Source organism: Scyliorhinus canicula, chromosome 17 (assembly GCF_902713615.1).
Source record: "Scyliorhinus canicula chromosome 17, sScyCan1.1, whole genome shotgun sequence".
Lineage (NCBI taxonomy): Eukaryota > Metazoa > Chordata > Chondrichthyes > Carcharhiniformes > Scyliorhinidae > Scyliorhinus > Scyliorhinus canicula.
The window spans coordinates 92621285-92643087 of NC_052162.1; the positions used below are offsets into that span (position 1 = coordinate 92621285).

The 21803-nt window shown below is 49.0% G+C and overlaps 2 protein-coding genes across 5 annotated transcripts in view; one reads left to right on the forward strand and one right to left on the reverse strand.

The window, feature by feature from the left end:
- Window positions 1-21803, reverse strand: part of LOC119952308 (sodium- and chloride-dependent neutral and basic amino acid transporter B(0+)-like) — a 388856-nt gene that overhangs the window by 151157 nt on the left and 215896 nt on the right. The window lies entirely within an intron of this gene.
- LOC119952307 (sodium- and chloride-dependent neutral and basic amino acid transporter B(0+)-like) overlaps window positions 1-21803 on the forward strand; it is a 188390-nt gene that overhangs the window by 51423 nt on the left and 115164 nt on the right. For 3 of the 4 annotated variants that reach the window (XM_038775955.1, XM_038775957.1, XM_038775958.1), the window contains exons 6-7: window positions 3958-4090; window positions 13486-13626. In XM_038775955.1, the coding sequence (XP_038631883.1) occupies window positions 3958-4090; window positions 13486-13626 (274 nt within the window). The remainder of the gene's footprint in view (window positions 1-3957; window positions 4091-13485; window positions 13627-21803) is intronic. The other variant, XM_038775956.1, reaches the window with a different exon arrangement.

Genomic DNA, 21803 nt, shown 5'->3' on the forward strand with positions numbered 1-21803 from the left:
GCCGGCCACGTGCGACTCATGGGAGCCGCCATCTTGGACGCCATCTTCCTCGCCGCCCGCCATGTGCGATCCACAGGCCCGACCTGCATCTCCACGCTCAGACAACTCATCGGAAGAGTACGACCTCCCCGGGTGCTCGTCTTGCGGCCCGCAACTCGGCGCAGTCACCCTGGATCAAATTCGATGGCAAAGGTCCAAATCAACGGGTACAACATAGAACATAGAACATAGAACAGTACAGCACAGAACAGGCCCTTCGGCCCTCGATGTTGTGCCGAGCAATGATCACCCTACTCAAATCCACGTATCCACCCTTTACCCGTAACCCAACAACTCCTCCCCTTAACCTTGCTATTAGGACACTATGGGCAATTTAGCATGGCCAATCCACCTAACCCGCACATCTTTGGACTGTGCCATACCTTTTCGACTCCGGGAGCACTGAGAGCTTCATACACCCAGACCTGGTAAGACGCTGTTCGCTCCCCGTTTTCCCCGTGCGGCAAACTATCTCGCTCGCTTCAGGCTTCCATTCTGTCCAGATCCAGGGGCACACTGCCGCGACACTCACAATCCGAGGCGCTAGCTACTCAAAATTTCAACTCTACATTTTGCCCGACCTCTGCGCGCCACTCTTATTAGGCCTAGATTTTCAGTGTAACCTTAAGAGCCTTACCCTCAGCTTCGGTGGGCCCCTGCCCCCACTCACTATCTGCAGCCTCGCTACGCTACGAATCTCCCCCCCCTCCTCTCCTCACCAATCTCACAAAGGACTGTAAACCCGTAGCCACTCGTAGCAGGCAATACAGCCTGCAGGATAGGTTATTTATCAAATCAGAGGTCCGAAGGCTTCTCAATAAGGGGATTATAGAGGCCAGCAATAGTCCCTGGAGAGCTCAGGTGGTGGTCATTAAGACCGGGGAAAAATTCCGCATGGTTGTCGACTACAGTCAGACCATAAATAGATTTACGCGCCTCGACGCGTATCCCCTCCCCAGGATTGCAGACATGGTAAATCAGATCGCCCAGTATAGGCTCTTTTCCACGGTGGATCTCAAGTCTGCATACCACCATATCCGCCCCGAAGACCGCCACTACACGGCATTCGAGGCCGATGGCCACCTCTTCCATTTCCTCCGGGTTCCCTTCGGCGTCACTAATGGAGTCTCGGTGTTCCAACGAGCAATGAACCGAATGGTGGACCAGTATGGGCTGCGGGCCACGTTTCCGTACTTGGACAATGTCACCATCTGCGGCTATGACCAGCAGGACCACGACGCCAAACTCCACCATTTTTTCCAGATGGCACAGAAATTAAACATCACCTACAACAAAGAGAAGTGCATTTTCCGCACAAACAGACTGGCCATTCTCGGCTACATCGTAGAAAACGGAGTCCTGGGCCCAGACCCGGACCGTATGTGCCCCCTCTTAGAACTCCCCCTCCCCCATTGCCCCAAGGCCCTCAAACGGTGCTTGGGCTTCTTCTCCTACTACGCCCAGTGGGTCCCTCAATATGCGGACAAAGCCCGCCCACTCTTTAAGGCCACACGATTTCCCCTGACAGCTGAGGCACGCCAGGCCTTCAACTACATCAAGGAGGACATCGCCAAAGTGGCCATGTGGGCGGTGGATGAATCCACTCCCTTTCAGGTTGAGAGCGACGCCTCAGTGGTAGCTCTAGCAGCCACACTAAATCAGGCAGGGAGACCAGTCGCATTTTTCTCCCGTGCCCTCTCCGCTTCAGAACTCCGACACTTCTCAGTCGAGAAAGAAGCACAAGCCATTGTGGAGGCTATTCGTTACTGGAGGCACTACCTCGCAGGTAGGAGGTTCACCCTCATCACCGACCAAAGATCGATTGTCTTTATGTTTGATAATTCGCAAAGGGGCAAAATAAAAAATGATAAAATTCTTCGGTGGAGGATCGAACTCTCCACCTATAATTACGATATTAAGTATAGACCCGGGAAGCTCAACGAGCCTCTGGATGCCCTGTCCCGCGGGACATGCGCCAGCGCGCAGATTGACCAACTGAAAGTCATCCACAACGACCTCTGCCACCCGGGGGTCACCCGGCTCGCCCACTATATCAATGCCTGAAACCTGCCTTTCTCCAACAAGGAGGTAAAAGCGGTCACCAGGGACTGCCCGATCTGTGCGGAGTGCAAACCGCACTTCTATAGACCAGACAGGGCCCACCTGGCCAAGGCTTCTAGGCCCTTTGAACGCCTCGCGATTGATTTCAAAGGGCCACTCCCCTCAACTAACATGAACGTTTACTTTCTAAACGTCATAGATGAGTTCTCCCGTTTCCCATTTGCTATCCCGTGCCCCGACATGACCTCCCACACAGTCATTAGGGCCCTGCATAGCATCTTCACCCTGTTTGGTTTCCCCAGCTACGTACACAGCGACCGGGGTTCGTCCTTCATGAGCGACGAGCTGCGTCAGTACCTGCTCGACAAGGGCATTGCCTCGAGCAGGACTACCAGCTACAACCCCAGGGGGAACGGGCAGGTGGAGAGGGAGAACGCGACGGTCTGGAAGACCGTCCTACTGACCCTCCGGTCTAGAAAGCTCCAAGTCTCCCAGCGGCAGGAAGTCCTCCCAGACGCGCCCCACGCTATTAGGTCCCTCTTATGCACAGCAACCAATCAGACCTTTCACGAGAGGCTCTTCATTTTTTCCAGGGGCACTACCACGGGGGTCTCACTTCCGACATGGCTGAGGACACCGGGCCCGGTACTCCTGAGGAAACACGTCAGGGCACACAAAGCCAACCCCCTTGTTGAGAAGGTGCGCCTGCTCCACTCCAACCCCCAGTACGCCTTCGTCGAGTTCCCTGACGGCCGCCAGGACAGGATCTCGCACCCGCCGGATCCCGCGCCCTCTCTACCCCCACAGAAGGAACCCTCACCCTACACCGCATGCTGCCGCCCCCTCGCACTCCCGAGCCCACGTGTTCGCTCCAGCAGTTCCGTGCACCCGTGACGGCCAGCCCGCAGCGCCCCCAGTCCCCGGTCGAACCAGAAGAGTATGAAGCTCGGACACAACCCTCCCTGGAGTCCGCCATTGTACCCCAGCACACAACACCCATCCAGCCACCGCAAGAGGCTGCAACCCCGGTGCTCCGCAGATCACAGCGGACAGTTCGACCACCGGACAGACTTACTTTGTAGACCATCACCCCCGCCGGACTTGATTTTTTTGCAGGGGGTGAATGTGGTGAATGTAACTTAGTAATTCACACTGTATTTACCAATACCATTGTAAGCGCAGTAGCATTATCCGACCACTAGGGGGAGTAGCTCTGGGAATGCTCAGGAGTTTGTACTGGGCTCCACCCATGGCTCCACCCACGACTCCTTCCCCTAGACTGCTGTATAAATAACCGTGTCCAGAGCCAGCCTGCAGTTCATCGAGAGTTCAACGGGTAACAGGCTGGCTCTGTAGTAAATAGATTGAAACCACTGTTCATATCTTAAAGCATGTGTCTCGTGAATTGATGGTTCCATCACTGTGAAAAGCCCCTAGTTGCCACATTCCGGCGCCTGTCCGTGGAGGCTGGTACGGGAATCGAACCGTGCTGCTGGATTGCTTGGTCTGCTTTAAAAGCCAGCGATTTAGCCCAGTGAGCTAAACAAGATTGGTGAGAAAGTGGCACACAAGGTGGAGAAAACAGACAACATTGATACTATTGGTGGTGCATTTTGCCATTAGAGTGGGAGGAGGTTTGTATGAAGTATAAATGCTAGCACAGTCCAGTTCGACTGAACAGCTGGTTTCTATTCAATACATTCTGTGTAAACCTTGTAAAACAGAACTGATTATTTTTAACTTGGATATCTTTCAAATTCCTGCATATTTGACTAAGGACTATCGTACATTCTATCTAACAATGACTGTGTGCACGGAACACTGTTCTCAGATATGTTCTGTTTCTATTTTATTTAGTAAAGTGGTTTTGCGCCGTACCAGTTCAATGGATGAGACTGGGGAGATAGTCTGGTATTTAGCCCTCTGTCTGCTTCTGGCCTGGCTGATGACTGGGGCAGCGTTATCGAAAGGAATCAAATCTTCAGGGAAGGTAAACAAACTAAACTATTGACAAAGTACAGATTTATGCAACAATAAAACTAGAATGTATGAATAATTTCTGAAGTGGAATTTTAACAGTGTCTCTTTGGGGAGTGGAAGATCCATAATTCATGGGGAATTCAGTCCTGAGTGAGATCTGAAAACCTTTCTCCTGAGGGAAAGAACCACAGCAATTCCTCCAAACCCTGAGATGTGCCTCTCATTCCAAGGGTTTCAGTCCCTGATTCAGGAATTTTGGGAGAATGTCCAATTGCTCTGGAAGGCTGGGCCGGATAGGCTTGGTAATTGAGCAGATTAGGGTCATGGTTTCATTTTAGTGATATTTCATATCAAAATAGAGATATTTTGTCTGGACAATGAGAATGACAAAGAAACCTGACGAGTAAATGTGAGGACTTAAATATATTCACCCCGCTGGGTGTTCTAACCATTTGTACAAATGTATTACTTTACCTGAACGAGCAAAAAGTAAGTGTAGAAATTCTGGAGGAACTGGACATAATCTGCCACTCCTCCTTTGATCCATGGATAGTGCCAAAGGACTGGGGAACTCAAACATTACACCTTTGTTAAAAACTGGGCAAAACGATAAACATGGTGATTATAAACCAGTCAGTTTAACACTAATTTCTGGGATCAATAATCTGGGAGATAATAAGCGATTACTCTAAGCTTGAGAGGGATAAAATAAAGCCAGCATTGATTTGTTAACAATACTTTGTGTTTAGCTAACTTTTTTTAATGAATAACAGAGGCTGGATGAGGGCAGTTAAGTTGATGCTCTGTATATGGACTTCCAAAAGGCATTTAATAAAATGTTACATCTTAGATTGATTACCAAAAGTGAAGCCCATGAGGTAAATGGGCATTTACAGCATGGATATCAAATTGGCTAATGGATTGGAAAGAGTTGTGGTGAATGGCTTCTTTTCAGATTAGAGGGATATATACAGGTATGTTGCACAGGGTTTCAAACTAAGACCATGACTGCATTTAATAAACATCAATGGCTTGGACCTGGGGGTACAGGGTGTAGTGATCTCTGTATATGTTAATACATGATGAGTTAATGTGCAGTCTGTACAGTCAGATGATCATTAGATGGCAACACTAACAGGAACTATATAAGGTGTTCCCTGCTCTTTCTTGGTTAGTTAGCGTGTGTATATTGCAGCTAGAGGATAGAATTGATCAGCTCAGAGTGTAGTGCATTATATTAATTGTTAGTTTAATCTAATCTTAGTTAATTCTATTACTAGTCAAAGTATTAAAGTAAAAGAACTCACAAGTATATTATTTTGTTACTCAATAAATAATTTGTCATCAACTGGAAAACTTTGACTGTTTATCATCAAGTTAAATATAACTCGGCAAGAGAAATGAGTAATATATATATTACATCTCTGTAATATAACACAGGGCACAGTTTCGACATTTGCAATGACACAAAACAAAGTGTAGTTAGTTGTGTCATGAGTGGCTAGATGATTTTCATTCTATAATGTACCACAAAAGATTATTTATTAAGGTAATGACCATGGTGTTGAGGTAGTATATTAGCATGGATAGACAACTAGGTAACTGATAGAAGACAGAGAGTTGGGATAAGGGGGGCATTTTCAGGATGGGAACATGTAACTAGTGGAGTGTCACAGGGATCTGTTCTGGGGTTACAATTATTTACATTGTGTATTCATGAGTTGGACGAGGAAATTAATGTCTAATTGCAAAGTTTGCAGAAGACACAAAACTGATGAGAAGGCATGTGGTGAAGATGACACAAAGAGTCTTCAGAGAGACATAGATAGGTTAGGTGAGTGGGCAAAAATGTCGCAGATGGAATACAGACGGAATTCTCCAGTTGTTTAGATTCTCCGCTCTCACAGGCTGTGCAACCCCGCACACAGGTTTCCCAGCAGTGAGGGGTTGCTTCAATGGGAGATTTCATAGACAAGTAACAGGAACAGAGAATCCCACCACCAGCAAATGGTGTGCTGCCGAGAAACATGCGACAGGGAGACCGGAGAATGAAGGAAAATGTGAAGTTATGAACTTCAGTAAGAAGAACAAAGGAGCTGAATATTATTTAAATGGAGAAAGACTGCTGAAAGCGGCAGCACAGAGGGATTTAGGGGACCTCTTGCAAAAAATCATAAAAGGTTAGTACAGAACGTTTTGGGTTCATAAATCACTGACAACAAGGGTTCCAATAAAGAAAGTTTATCCCTGAGCTCAGCAGCTGTACTCAACACTTGTGCTCTGCCCGCACTCTCGGTGATAACTCCCACATCCCCGCCATATGACCTCTTTTTAGCCATGTCATCACATTATCACATGGCCACTCAATCCACAGCGAGCATACAAGTTCATATGGTAATCGGGAAGCAAAATGAAATTTTATTTTATTTCATTCCCTTTTATTTCAAAGGGAATGGAATAAAAATTGGGAAGCCCTGCTAAAACTATTCAAGGCACCAATAAGACCACACCTGGAATACTGTGAATAGTATTGGTCCCCTTCTCTTATTAAAGGTATAATGGCATTGGAGGCAGTCCAGAGAAGGTTCACTAGATTGATCCTGAGTATGGAGGGATTTTTTTTAAGAGGAGAGGTTGAGAAGGTTGGACCCATACTCATTGGAGTTTTGAAGAATGCGAGGCGACCTTATTGAGACAAATGGTATTCTCAGGGGCTGTGACAGGACAGATGCTGATAGGATGTTTCTGCTTGTGGGAGAATCTAAAATAAGAGGGGATAAACCGAGTAAGGGGTGCCCAGTTGAAGTCAGAGATGAGGAGAAATTTCCTGTCTCAGAAGGTAGTGAATCTGTGGACTTCTTTACCAGAAAGGATTGTAGAGGCTGGGTCATTAAGTATGTTTAAGGCTGAGGTGGCAGATGTTTAATCAGTAAGGGAATCAAGGGTATGGGGCTGATGCAGAAAAATTAAGTTGAGGATTATCAGATCAGGCATGATCTCATTGAATAGAGGAGGTATGGCATAGTGGTATTGTCGCTGGAAGAGTAATCCAGAGACCCAGGGTAATGATCTGAGGACCAAGGTTCAAATCTCACTGGCAGGTGGTGAAATTTAAACTCAATAAAATATCTGGAATTAAAAGTCTAATGATGACCATGAAACCATTGTCGATTGTCGTAAAAGCCTATCTAGTTCACGATTTCCATCTGGTCTGTCTGGCCTACATGTGACTCCAGACCCACAACAATATGGTTGACTCTTAATTGACCTCTGAAATGGCCCAGAAAGCCACCCAGTTTTATTCAACTGCTACAAAAACACGAAAAAGGAATGAAACCACACGGACCACCCGGCACGACCCAGGTACCGAAACAACAGTAAACTCAGCCCTGTCGACCCTGCAAAGTCCTACGAACTAACATCTGGGGTTTGTGTCAAAGTTGTGAGAGCTGTTTCACAGACTACTCAAGCAACAGCCTGACATAGTCATACTCACAGAATCGTACCTTACAATGTCCCAGACACCACTAGTACCATTCCTAGGTATGTGCTGTCTCACCGGTAAGACAGATCCAGCAAAGGTGGTAGCACAGTGGTATGCAGTCAGGAAGGTGTCCATGATGAGTCAGTACTCCTCCATGTAGAACATCACTTGGAGGAAGCACTGAGGGTGGCAAGGGCACAGAATATACTCTGGGTGGGGACTTTAATGTCCATCACCAAGAGTGGCTTGGAAGTACTATCACAGATCGAGCTGATCGGGTCTTCAAGGGCATAGCTGGTTGGCTAGGACTGCCGCAGGCGGTGACAGAAAAACAAATATTATCCCATCATCACCAACCTGCCTGCTGCAGATGCATTTGTGCATAACATTATCGGTAGAAGTGACCACTGCACAGTCCTTGCGGAGACATAGGCCCATCTTCACATTGTGTTGTGTGGCACTACGACCATGATAATTGGGATAGACTTTGAACAGATCTAGCAACTCAAGACTGGGCACCATGAGGCTCTGTGGGCCATCAGCAGTAACAGAATTGTACTCAATCACAATCACATGGCCCGGCATATGCCAACGATTACCACCAAGCCAGGGGATCAACCCTGGTTCAGTGAAGAGTGCAGGAGAGCATGCAAGGAGCAACAGCAGGTATACTTGAAAATGAGGTGTCAACCTAGTGAAGCTACAACACAGGACTACTTGCCAAACAGCATAAGCAGCAAGTAATAGACAGAGGTAAGCGATTCCACAACAAACTCTGATTTCAGATCTAAGCTCTGCAGTCCTGCCACATCCAGCCATGAATGATGGTGGACAATTATACAACTCATTGGAGGAGATGGCTCCACAAATATCCCCAACCTCAATGATGGAGGAGCCCAGCACATCTGTGTAAAAGGTTGAAAGATTCACAATAATCTTCAGCCAGAAGTGCCGAATGGATGATTCATCCAGGTCTCCTCTGGAGGTCCCAAGCAGCACAGATGTCAGTCTCCAGCCAATACGATTCACTCCACCTGATACCAAGAAATGGCTGAAGGCACTGGATACTGCAAAGGCTATGGTACCCTGACAATATTCTGGCAATAGTACTGAAGACTTGTGCTCCAGAACATGCTGCATCCCTAGCCTAGCTGTTCCAGTACAGCTACAACACTGGCATCTACGCTGCTTTGCGGAAAATTGCCCAGGTCAGTCTTGTATCCAATCAAGCCAATTACCGCCCAATCAGTCAACTCTCCATTATCAGCAAAGTGATGGAAAGAGTCATCAACTGTACTATCAAGCGGCACTTACTCAGCAACAACCTGCTCACAGATGCTCAATTTGCGCTCTGCCAGGGTCACTCAGCTCCTGAACTCATTATAGTCTTGCTTCAAACATGGAAAAAAAAATGAATGCCAGAGGTCAGGTGAGAGTGACTGCCCTTGACATCACAGCACTCCGACCGAGTGTGGTATCAAGGAGCCCTAGTAAAACTGGAGTCAATGGGAACCAGGGGGAAAATTCTCTGGTAGTTGGAATCAGACCTGGCACAAAGGAACGTTGTTGTTGTGGTTGGACGTTTATCATCTCAGCTCCAGGACATCACTGCGTAGTGTCCTCGACACAATCATCTATGGCTGTATCATCCATGACCTCCCTTCCATTATAAGGTCAGAAGTGGGGATGTTTGCAGATGACTGCAGAATATTCATCACCATTCATGACTCCTCAGATAACGAAGCAGTTCATGTCAAAATGTAGCAAGACCTGGAGAATATCCAGGCTTGGGCTGACAAGTGGCAAGTTATATTTGTGCCGCACAAGTGCCAGGCAATGACCATCTCCTACAAGAGAGGATCTAACCATCATCCCAGAACACTCAATGGCATTACCATCATTGAATACCCCACAATAAACATCCTGATCAGGAATTGAATAAGACTAGCCAAATAAATGTGGCGACCAGAGAAGGTCAAAGGCTACTAATCCTTTTTTTCAATAAATACAAAGTACCCACTCTTTTTTTTCTCCAATGAAGGGGCAATTTAGCATCGCCAATACACCTACCCTGCACATCTTTGGGTTCAGGGGATTGTGGGGGCGAGACCCACGCAGACATGGCTGGGATTGCACCCGGGTCCTTGGTTCGTGGTGCAGCAGTGCTAACCACTGCACCAGCGTGCCACCCAAAGGCTCGGAATCCCATGGCACGTGCCTCACCTCCTGACTCCCCAAAGCATGTCCACCATCTACAAGGCACAAGTGAGGAGTGTAAAGGAATACTCCCCACTTGCCTGGATGAGTGCAGCTTCATTAACACTGAAGAAGGACACTGGGCAGCACGGTAGCATGGTGGTTAGCATAAATGCTTCACAGCTCCAGGGTCCCAGGTTCGGTTCCAGGCTGGGTCACTGTCTGTGCGGAGTCTGCACGTCCTCCCCGTGTGTGCGTGGGTTTCCCCCGGGTGCTACGGTTTCCTCCCACAGTCCAAAGATGTGCGGGTTAGGTGGATTGGTCATGCTAAATTGCCCGTAGTGTCCTTAAAAGTAAGGTTAAGGGGGAGGGGGGGTTGTTGGGTTACGGGTATAGGGTGGATATGTGGGTTTGAGTAGGGTGATCATTGCTCGGCACAACATCGAGGGCCGAAGGGCCTGTTCTGTGCTGTACTGTTCTATGTTCTAAGCTCAATACCATCCACGCCACAACAGCCCACTTGTTTGCTAGCTCTTCAACAAACATTCAATCCCTCCACCACAAACGAACAGTGGCAGCCGTGTGTACCATCTACAAGATGCACTGCAGGAACTCACCAAGGTTCCTCAGGCACCACCTCCCAAACCCAAGGGATAGGGTAGAAGTGTGAGCTTAAGAGGGTGGTCTTCCCAAGGGTCGGTGCAGACTCGATGGACCAAATGCCCTCCTTCTGCACTGTAAATTCTATATCTATGTTCTATCTAGAAGGACAAAAGCAGCAGAGACCTGGGAACCCCACCACCTGGAGGTTCCCCTCCAAGTCACTAACCACCCGACTTGTAAAAATATGACCGTTCCTTCATTGTCGCTTGGTCCAAATCATGGAACTCCCTCCCTCAAAGCATTGTTGGTGTACCTACACCGCAGGGACTGCAGCGGTTCAACAAGGTGACTAACTGCTACCTTCTGAACTGCTTCTAGGGGTGGGCAATAAATGCTGACCGAACCAGTGATGCCCATATCCCGTTAATGAATTCTAAACAAAGAATGGCTGAACAGACCCGATGGCCGAATGGCCTACTTTTGCTGCTTACTCCTTATGGTCAGTGCATTAAAATGTGAGGTCGAACACTTCGGTCGGACAAATGAGGACAGATCAGTACATGCAAAGCGCTAAAAGTTTAATGTGAAGGCTAGAGAAGGGAGAGCTGGGATGTTTGTTCATAAACCTATGAAGATGACTGTACAGGTTAATAAAGCATATTAGATCCTGGTTATAAATAGAGTCATGGGGACAAAAGCCAGGGAGCCAAACTAAACATTTATATGTAAATATAACACCAGGGGGTACATTTTACAGTCCCGATGCCAGAGGTATCTTAGCAGGCGGAACAAAAAATTTGATGGACCATTTGAAGGTCCGTTGACCTTGTGTGGGAATTTCCGGTCTCAGGGCAGCGTGACTGGAAAATCCCATCCCAGACGTCATCAGCTGCAATGTTGTGTACAATGCTGGACACCACTTTTTAAAAATGATGGGACTTGGTACAGAGAGATTTATGTGAATATTTCTGGAGGTGAGGGATCACAGTGACTGATAGACTGGACAAGCTGTGTTTGGATGCCCTTAGAACAGAGAAAACTAAGGGGATATTGGATAGAGGTGTTTAAAATCTCTGCGGTTTTAGATGGAGTAACTCAAGAGAATCTGGGTGCGATCCAATGGCCATGCTGCATCGGAAAAGTAGCTCGCCACGGTGCAATGTGGACAACAAAAGCCGGGAGCCCCCACTCCCAGGATCTACCGGACTGGCAATGCCTCGCAAGATCCTACACGATTTTGCAAGATGTTGCAATGTAAATCCTACCCACAATGGATGGGATCACCTTTTGGCAAATCTGCATATTGGAGCAAGACAGTTAGTCACAGTCTAATGGGCAGATTCCTGAGATACCTGAGGTTTTGGGATTCATCTCCTTCACCTCAGAGACCTCGGGTGACTGCTGTTTAGCGCTGGCCCCCACGAACGGGGACCAGACAGCTCCGCCTTCAACAGCATAATCCCAGCCGTGCACATGTCAAAGTTCCAAAACGTGGGACTTGGCTCTCCACTCTGCAACTGGATCTTCGACTTACTGACCCACAGACCACAATCAGTAAGAATAAACAACAACACCTCCACCACAATAGTCCTCAATATCGGGGCCCCGCAAGGCTGCATACTTAGCCCCCTACTATACTCTCTGTACACACATGACTGCATGGCAAAATTTGATTCCAACTCCATCTACAAGTTTACTGATGACACGACCGTAGTGGGCCGGTTATAGAATAACGAGGAGTGAGAATACAGGAGGGAGATAGAGAACCTACTGGAGTCATGCAGTGACAACAATCTATCCCTCATTGACTTCAGGAAGCAAAGTACTGTACACACCCCTGTCAGCATCAAGGCCAAGGTGGATATGGACATCAGTTTCAAATTCCTAGGGGTACACATCACCAAAAATATGTCCTGGTCCACCAACGTCGACGCTACCACCAAGAAAGCACAACAGCGCAATACTTCCTCAGGAAACTAAGGAAATTCGGCATGTCCACATAAGCTTATCAACTTTTACAGATGCACCATAGAAAGCATCCTACCTGGCTGCATCACAGCCTGGTATGGCAATTGCTTGGCCCAAGACCGCAAGATACTTCAGAGAGTTGTGAACTTCAGAGAGTCGTGTACACGTGACAATAAACAAATCCAGATCCAGATGGAGAGGCACTCGTGGGGGTCTCCCAACTGCATGCCCTTTGGGCAGGGTGGTGCGCTGGCACTGCTGGTGCCACCTGGGTCCAATGGCAGTCCCAGCCTGGCACCCTGTCAATGCCACCCTGGTGCCCAGGTAGCACAACCAGCTGGCACAGGCACTGCCAGGGTGCCAGGTTAGTACAGCGAAGGTGCAAAGCTTGCATTTTCTGCGCTGATGACAGACGCCCCTCTCGCTGCATTGCGGAGTTCCATCAAGTAGGGCTCCCCTGTGTACAAAACAAGGCTCTGTTTGACCTTGGCCATGCCATTCCCTGCTGAAGCCCCTAATACAATGCTAATTGGGTTTAATAGCCATGTGTTTCTCAGCGCCGTGAGTGCCGGGAAACACACCGCTAAATGTGCTCAGTCTGAGACTTTCTTCCCATTTGGTTGAATCGAGCCCTCTGTTTCCAATGGCTAAATGATGAATATTCAAAAGTAGGACTTAAGGTAATCATCAAAAAGAACCAGAGGCAACATTAGCTTTACACAGCGAGTGGTTGGGATTTGCACTATACTATCTGATTGGGAGGTGGATACAGATTTAATTGTAGATTTCAAAGCAGAATTAGAGAAATATGTGAGGAAATATTTGAGGCAGCTATGTGGAGAAAGAACAGGGTATTGGGACAATCTGGAATTCTCTTTGAAACAGCTGGTGCAGACCAGATGGGTTGAATGGCCTATTCTGCTTGCCTGAGTATGAGATATTCATAAATTAGAATAATATTGTACTATTTAAATTCAATCACAATGTGCAGATCAGTGTGCCCTTCATGTCGTTATTACCCCTCCCCCCCCCACCCCGAATCATTTCTGTATCATTCTCTGCTTTGATTACAATCTTATCAGTTTACCATTCAATTGGATTCAATGCTGTAAATGTTGTACAGGAAAATCTAACCAGCTCCTCTCCCTGGTCAGGTGGTTTATTTCACTGCGATATTTCCTTATGTGGTTCTGACCATACTCCTGATCCGAGGTCTTACCCTGGAGGGAGCCTATAAAGGAATTGAATTCTACATTGGAAGCCAGTCAGACTTCTCCAAACTGGCTGACGCTGAGGTAAAGACATCAGAGCAATCCATAGAATCTCAGTTGTAATTTTCCGTCAAACTAACTGTTTCATTCTATTTTCTTGCAGACTTAAGATGTTCATTTTAAGAGCGGTTCAAACTTGAGTAAAATCAATTCCGTTTCTGAAACAAAATTTTCATTGAAACCTTGTGACCAATTATGATGAGATTAATTCATAACCTTTAACATTTTGATATTCAGATTTTGAAAAGTTTGGAAAGGGGAGAATGGAATGAGCTAGGAAGCGGAAACACAGGATGAAATGGAATGAAATTGGGCTGGGTGGAATGGAATGGCTGACATTTTTACGGTCATATGTGGAGGGATCACCTGGTTTCCGTCTTTTCCACTTTAAAAAAAAAAAATTTAGAGTACCCAATTATTTTTTCCAATTAAGGGGCAATTTAGAGTGGCCAATCCACCTATCATGCACATCTTTTGGGTTGTGGGGGCGAAACCCATGCAGACACGGGAAGAATGTGCAAACTCCACACGGACAGTGACCCAGGGCCGAGATTCGAACCCGGGTCCTCAGCGCCGTAGGCAACAATGCTAACCACTGTGCCACCGTGCTGCCCTCTTTTCCACTTGTTAAAGACAGGAGGGGTTTTTACTTGAACAGATCTAATTCCCCCCCTCACTACATTTCCACAAACAGAAAGGTGTTGTTCATTTCTGATTTCCCCATTTATAAGTGGTGCTGTATTTTTACCAACCGTTCGGTTTGGAGTATTCCTCTTTTCCTAAACCACAGTAAACTAGATACATGATAAAACAAGGGTTTATTTTACACATCCACTAAACAGCGAAAGGTTTTCAGAATGTTCAACCCTTTTTTCGACAATACAATAAAGGAGGGACAATGGAAAGAGGCATAGGGCAAAACCATACGAAAAATAAGAGTTAAAGTTTCATGCGTTGGGCAGCACGGTAGCATGGTGGTTAGCATAAATGCTTCACAGCTCCAGGGTCCCAGGTTCGATTCCCGGCTGGGTCACTGTCTGTGTGGAGTCTGCACGTCCTCCCCGTGTGTGCGTGGGTTTCCTCTGGGTGCTCCGGTTTCCTCCCACAGTCCAAAGATGTGAGGGTTAGGTGGATTGGCCATGCTAAATTGCCCGTAGTGTCCTAAAAAAAAAGTAAGGTTGTGGGAGGGGGGGGGGGGGGGTTGTTGGGTTACGGGTATAGGGTGGATACGTGGGTTTGAGTAGGGTGATCATTGCTCGGCACAACATCGAGGGCCGAAGGGCCTGTTCTGTGCTGTACTGTTCTATGTTCTATGAGTGTCCAGGATCCAGAATCTAAAGTGCAATGGAGTATTTCTTCAGAGGATAGCAGGTGGACTGTTGTAGGGTCATCCAGCTTTCCAGAAGAGAGGACTTCCACAACGGGAGATTAATTAGCCTTGAAGCGACAGATTCAGAAGTTCAGTAGTTGACAGTGGAGATGAGGTCCAGGCAATTTTAAAAGCAAATTACTGTGGATGCTCGAATCCAAAACGAAAGAGAAAATGCTGGAAAATCTCAGCAGATCTGGCAGCATCTGTAGGGAGAAAAGCTCTTTGCTTCTTTCTCAAAAAGATGCCCGGACAATTCCCATCAACTACCACTCTCCTTCCCCTGGCTGAACTCGTTCTATCTCTCAATAACTTCTCCTTTAACTCATCTCACTTTCTCAAAATCAAAGGTGTAGCATGGGTCCCAGCTACGCTTGCCTTTTTATGGGGTATGTGGAACATTCCTTGTTCCAGGCCTATCCGAGCCCCCTCCCACAACTCCTTTATCGATACATTGATGACACTCATCTTTCATTCTGACTCCACAGTATAAATATGTCCCACTTTCTCTGTTAACTTTGACAAAGAGTCATCGGACTCGACATGTTAGCTCTTTTCTCTCCCTACAGATGCTGCCAGACCTGCTGTGATTTTCCAGCATTTTCTCTTTCGTAGGCAATTTTAAACTTGGGCTGAGTTCTTTCTACCTGTTAGATGGTATGATGGTGGGAAGAGACATGCTGCTTGTCTGGAGTCCATCTTCTCTTCTGATGTCAAACATTGACTGAAGATAAAATTCAAAAACTGCAGCCTTAAGGCAAGTCAAACAAGTCATTTGACAGAGTAGTTTTGTGTTGAGCTGTACAGCTAACAAGGTCCTTGGTGAAAACCCATTAGCTGTGATTTAGTGGCCATGTTAGCCAAGAGTGCAAATACTATAATGGCCACTAAAACTTTCGAGTGGCTAAAAATGGGATTTGTGCTGGTGAGATCTCAGTCTGAGATGTTCCCCACCCCCTGCCAGTAACGTGATCAGGTTCACATGAACACATTTAAACATATTCTTAGAGGCTTGACGCCTTGGCGTTCGACCACGGCCCATCAGCCATCATCCCCGCCCATGGCTTGATGTCACACTGGCTTTATTACTGGTTTTCAAGAGTGAAAATCAGTCATGTTAACCAGGTCGAGACTACAATGTTGCACGTGGGCCTGTCACTGTAAAAGGGGCAGTGCCAAGGTGAACATACATGGGACTCTGGAAGGGGGGTTTCCCCTCTTCCATTGAGAAGAGCTCCCCTTCTGCGCGTTGGGGGTTGGAGGATTGTTCCCCTTACCCACAGAAAGGTCCCGATGACAAATGGAGGATCTCGATCTCGTGGGGAGCCGATGTCTGTGAGGAGATCTAGATCTCCGTTGCGGGGCGGGGTTGATCTTTTAGGGGGAAGGGGGCGATATCTTTGGAGGGGTGGGTAATGAACGAATGATCTCTGTGCGGAGTAGGTAACGATGTATGTGGAGGGGTCCCAATGTCCATTGGTTGATGGATATCCGTGGGTGCTCCCAAAGTGTGTTGTGGGGGGGGGGGGGGGGGGGGGGGGGGTTGATAATTGAGATAATACAGAAATGTACAGCATGTGAAGAGTTAATCTCATGTTACAATTAGCCACTGGGTGGAGCTAGGGACAGTACTATAAAAGGACTGACTCTTGCACTTCTGGGACAGAGTGGAGTAGAGGAGAGGAGACTAGAGTGAAGTGCATAGTAGAGCCAGAGAGGATAGAATATAGTTACAGTTAGAATATAGAGAAAGTGTTGGTGAGTATAGTTTAATATAATCTATTTGTTTACTGTAGGAATAAGTTTCAAACTTTAATTTAAGTAGTGTGAATAAATTTAGCTTTGTTGATGAACTTAGCTTCAAGTGTCTTTGTGAACACTACACTTTCCATCCTGAAGACAACCTCACAAAGATCATCACAACAATGGCCGTTGTTGGGTGGGAGGGCCTTAATTTTAACTTTGAGGTCTGGGCACCCTTTATAAATGGTGTCCCAATCTCAGAAGCCCCATTCCTCCAGCAGTCTCTGGATCCGCGCTAGCACTCTGAAATTTAAAACAATGCCATGAAATCAGCTTTTCTCACTTGATGCAACACTTGAGTGTAATTTTGAAAACATCGCATCTGAATGGGTATAGAGCCCAGACTGCGTGATTAACCGGATGTTTCCCAGCAATCGGAGCGTTGAGAATTACCCCACTATCTAACACCCATCGGGCTGGATCTGGGGTCTCAATGAGGAACCGCACTTAGCCTCATTTCCTGCACCGAGGAACTCCGCTTGCCGGAACTCAGGATCGAGCCCGAACCCCCCCAACTCACTATAAAACTCGCGCAGGGCACACACCAGCCCAATTATCACCAAGCAAAAAATCCCTCCCACCTGGGCACATGGGCAATATCAAGTTTGTACCCAGGTGGCACTGCCAGGGTGCCAGTCTGGCAGTGCCAAGGTTCCCAGGTGGCACCAGCAGTGCCAAGGTACCACCCTGCCAAAGTGGGCATGCACCTGGGGGTCTCCAATTCCCTGGGAAACACTCACAATTGCCATTCTGTCTGGTTCATGTTTGTGGAGACCAGCAGTTAACGGTAGTCATCAGAGGTCTCCAAGGCAAGGGGGTTAGATCTCTCACCTTGGTTAGATCACAGGAATGCATATTTTCCTCTAATATGCAGACTTGCCAGGAAGTGCACAATGGGCAAGATTCATATCGCATTAGATCTCGCACGGCATGGCGAGCCAGATAGATCCCAGAAGTGGTTGCGGGGGTCCTCTAACATGTCAGGGACCGCCGAGTGTACCAGGATGAAGGAATCCTGAACACTGCCTGGATATTGGGCGCAGAGGTGCACTATATGCAGCTTATTGTCACAGACCACCGGGACATTCATTGAATGGTACCCCTTCCGGTTTGTGTACAGCGGCCTGGTTCCGCCGGTGCCTGTAGAGTGACATGCATCCCGTCAATTGCCCCCTGGACCCAGGGCATCCCAGCGATGGTGGCGAACCCCGCTGCCCGGGCACCATGGTGGACTCCTGGAAATGGATGTATTTCTCCGCCTGGACATATAGGGCCTCCATGATGGTGTGGATGCACCTGTGCACCAAGGTCTGTGAGATCTCGGACAGATCCCCACTCGGCAACTGGAAGGACCCCGTCACATAGCGGTTCAGGGCAACCATCACCTTGACGGTCACCGTGAGCGGGTGACCTTCCCCATATCCCCGTGGGGCCAGGTGTGCCATCATCTGGTAGACGTGTCGCACTGTCTTTCTGCTCATCTGGAGTCTCCAACGGCATGAGTGGTCCTTGAATGACAGGTGGCGACGGTACACGAGGCCTCATGCGGCACCTCTTTGGAATGTCCTCCTCCTCGGACTGTTGGCCAGTCACCCCTCCAGCTTATGCGGCTGCCTTCTGCCCCTCTGCAGCCCGTTCTTCTGGTCCATTCCTCTGCAGCATTTCCTCTGCAGCCCCTTCCGCTGCTGTAATGCCCCCCTCTTTCAGAGCGGCTCCCACTCACGCGACCGCAGGGCTGCGACCATCACCAGGGCGGCCAACATTGCTGGTTGAATGCTAAACTCCATTGTCTGCAGGGGGTGAAAGGCCAACATGTTAGCATGGTGCATATTCCCGTGACCAATCAGGTACCATGGGCTACACGTTGGTCCCGGTTGGCAGTGTGGGCTCCGCCCCCACATGTCCCTCCCTCACCCATGCCCCATCGGTGGCCTGCCCCGTTGGTGCCCCGGGTCCTGACGGCCTTCCCTGCTGCCAGGAGTACCGTTGGGTGGCACGGCCCTCACTGGGGGCTGCCGTGAGTGCAGCTCTGGGTGGTCTGTTGATGGGTAGGGGTGTTTGGGACAGGGGGCGTATTAGGAGAGTGCCCCCTCCCAAAGCTAAAGGCCACTGCCAGGAAGACAATGATTGAGTTCGCTGACCACTTCATGGTGAATTCAAATGTGGAGCAGAACAGTTTCATAATTGGCCCAGAAAGCATGAGGGTGAAGCCTCACCAATTTGATAATCTACGCAGAGGCACAGCAGGAGCTGCCATCCACCAGGATGCAATGCTGCCCAGTTGACCAGCTGAGGGGCCCCAACCAGATTGGACCTCGTGCTCACTCACCGTCATACAGAGATGCATTGTGGCCGAACAGAGTTAACCATCCCATTTAAAATTCTCTATAAAACCCCACCAGGCTGCTGCACTGGAGTCATATCGAGTATGGATGTGGGAGAGGCAATTTGCAAAAGAGCTTCTTCCTGTTTGTGGAGGGGGTTATGCGCCATGATGAAACTTTGTCTACCGCTACCCCCTGCAGATCATAATGTTTGGGCATCTTCCAGCGATGTTGGCTGTTGTGGCGGGGCCACTGCCCTGCATGCAGCCCTGTGGGAGCAGCAGCAGGGGCATCACAGAGAGGATGCAGAGGCTGCAGCAGAGAAATGTGCCGCAGAGGGGCAGGTGGCAGCCGCTCAGGCTGGAGGGCTGCCCGCCCGACAGGCAGAGGAGGAGGATCAAGATGAGGAGGAGCCACAGGACGTGGTGCCACCCTATTCTGCCCGCTGCGCATTGGTAGCGCCAGAGACAAGAGGGGATGGGGGTGGGGAGATGAGGTGTTGTGGCGTTCTGACACCTCTCCTGCAGAAGTAACCGGCAAGGACCCCATCACCTCATCCTCCGTCGGGGTGACCGGGGCCTCTGGGCTACTCCATGGAACAGTGGTGCGACTGGCACAAACTCCTGGAGCTCCCCCGCCATCTGGTGACACCAGTCCCGGAGGCCCGCTGTCGTCTTGACCAGGTTCTCCATGCTCGTGGCCATGGAGCACAGGGACTGGGCCATCTGCCTCTGGGAATGTGGCACATCACTCAGTGACTGTGCCATCTCTCTCCGTGACTGCTGCAGGTTAGCCAGTGCCTGGGCAATGCCGATGCTGCTTTCAGCCATAACCTCTTGTGACTGTGCCAAGCTCTGGAGCTAAGTACCAGGTGGCACTGGTACTTAGCTACCTATGACAGGGCAGACCTGTCCTGTGCATCAGCCACCGCCCGTACAGAGTGCTCAAGGCCTTGAACATGCTGACCCATGGCCGATCCATTCACCCCTATGGCCTCCACCACAGGTGGCACCCATGAGGTGATGGTCTGGGTAGCATGCATTGTCAGCATCACCTCCAGCCCCTGCATGCAGTTGTACTCCTCCAACTGCACCTGAGGGACTGGATGGTTGCTAATAGCCTGTCATGTAGTCCCTGCATCTCCATTATCGATGGGATCACTCTTTCCAGACGTCTGAGACTAATCTGGATGGCTGGTGTCCCTGGAGTTAGGGACCATCCACCTCCTCGATATTCCTACCTCCACCTGATGTACTGCAGCACATCTGTGTTGCACACCAGATAGTGCTCCAGGAGCCTCTTCACTAAAGTGCTCAACCGAAGTGAGTGTCTCTGGGATGGTGGAGGCTGTTGGAGAGAATGATGTGGAGATGTCGGCGTTGGAATGGGGTGAGCACAGTAAGAAGTCTTGCAACACGAGGTTAAAGTCCAACAGGTTTGTTTCAAACACAAGCTTTCAGAGCACTGCTCCTTCCTCAGGTGACGAAGGAGCAGTGCTCCGAAAGCTCATGTTTGAAACAAACCTGTTGGACTTTAACCTGGTGTTGTAAGATTTCTTGCTGTTGGAGACAGCTGCGATGGGAATTCAGTGTCATCCACAGGCTGGTGCTGTGTGGTGTTTCGGGCTGGTGTTTGGGGGTACGTGACACTGTCCGTTGCCTCCTCGTCAATGGCATCTGCTTGTGGTTGGGATCAGGGGTAGGGAACACCAGAACGGCCTGCGTCATCACCAGATGATCCTGCAAGACATAAGACATGATGCATGATTGGATCGTGGGTTGGGGTGGTGGTGTGGGGGTATTGTGGGGATGGTGAGAGGATGGTGTGGGAGTGGTTTTGAGGATTGTGTGAGGGTGGTGAGGACGTGGTGAGGGGATGGTATCGGTGTAGTGTGGGGTTAGTCATGGGTGCTGTGGGGGTTTGAGGGGGTGGTATGGGGGGGCTGGGTTGTGCCATGCATGCCATCAGTCATGACCTCAGAGTATCCCCTGTCCCCATGAGCTAACCCGTGATCAAGGGGTTGTCCTCGAAAATACCAGAGTATCCCAGGATGTAGCTGTCAAGCACACTCCCAGGGTAATTGGCACACACATGCATGATCTTAAGATGGTTGTCACACAAGATGTGAACATTTGGCAACTCCTTCCTGCTAATATAGAGCACTTCCTGATGCCCGGTGCTCGCAGGACGACATGCGTGACATCTATTGGCCCCTGGACCTGGGTCATCGTGGTGCCGGCACATCCTGCAGCCTGGGTACTTTGGCGGACCTGGTCCAGGTCGAAGCTGCTAGAGTTGGATGCATGAGCATGCAGAGGATCCATCACTTTCTGGATGTACCTGTGGGCAGATTACTGTGATATGCCACACAGGTCCGAGCTCGAGCCTTGGAATGACCCGGTGGCATAGAGGTTGAGGGTTGCGATAGACTTCACAACCACCAGGAGCGGATGTCCTCCTCCTCCACATGTCTGTGAGGCCGTGGCACAGGTGCCGCACTGTCCCCCTATTGAGATGCAGCCATCTGTGGCATTTTCTGTCTGTCAGCTCATTGAATGACCAATGGCTCTTCTACACCCTGGCATGTTGCTGGCCTCCTCTTCTGGCCACCTCTTCAGGTTGACGGAAGGCCCTACACGCGTGGAGCTGCCTCCACCCTGTATTGCTGTATTGCTGGTCGGGATTCTCCATCCCGCGACGAGGGG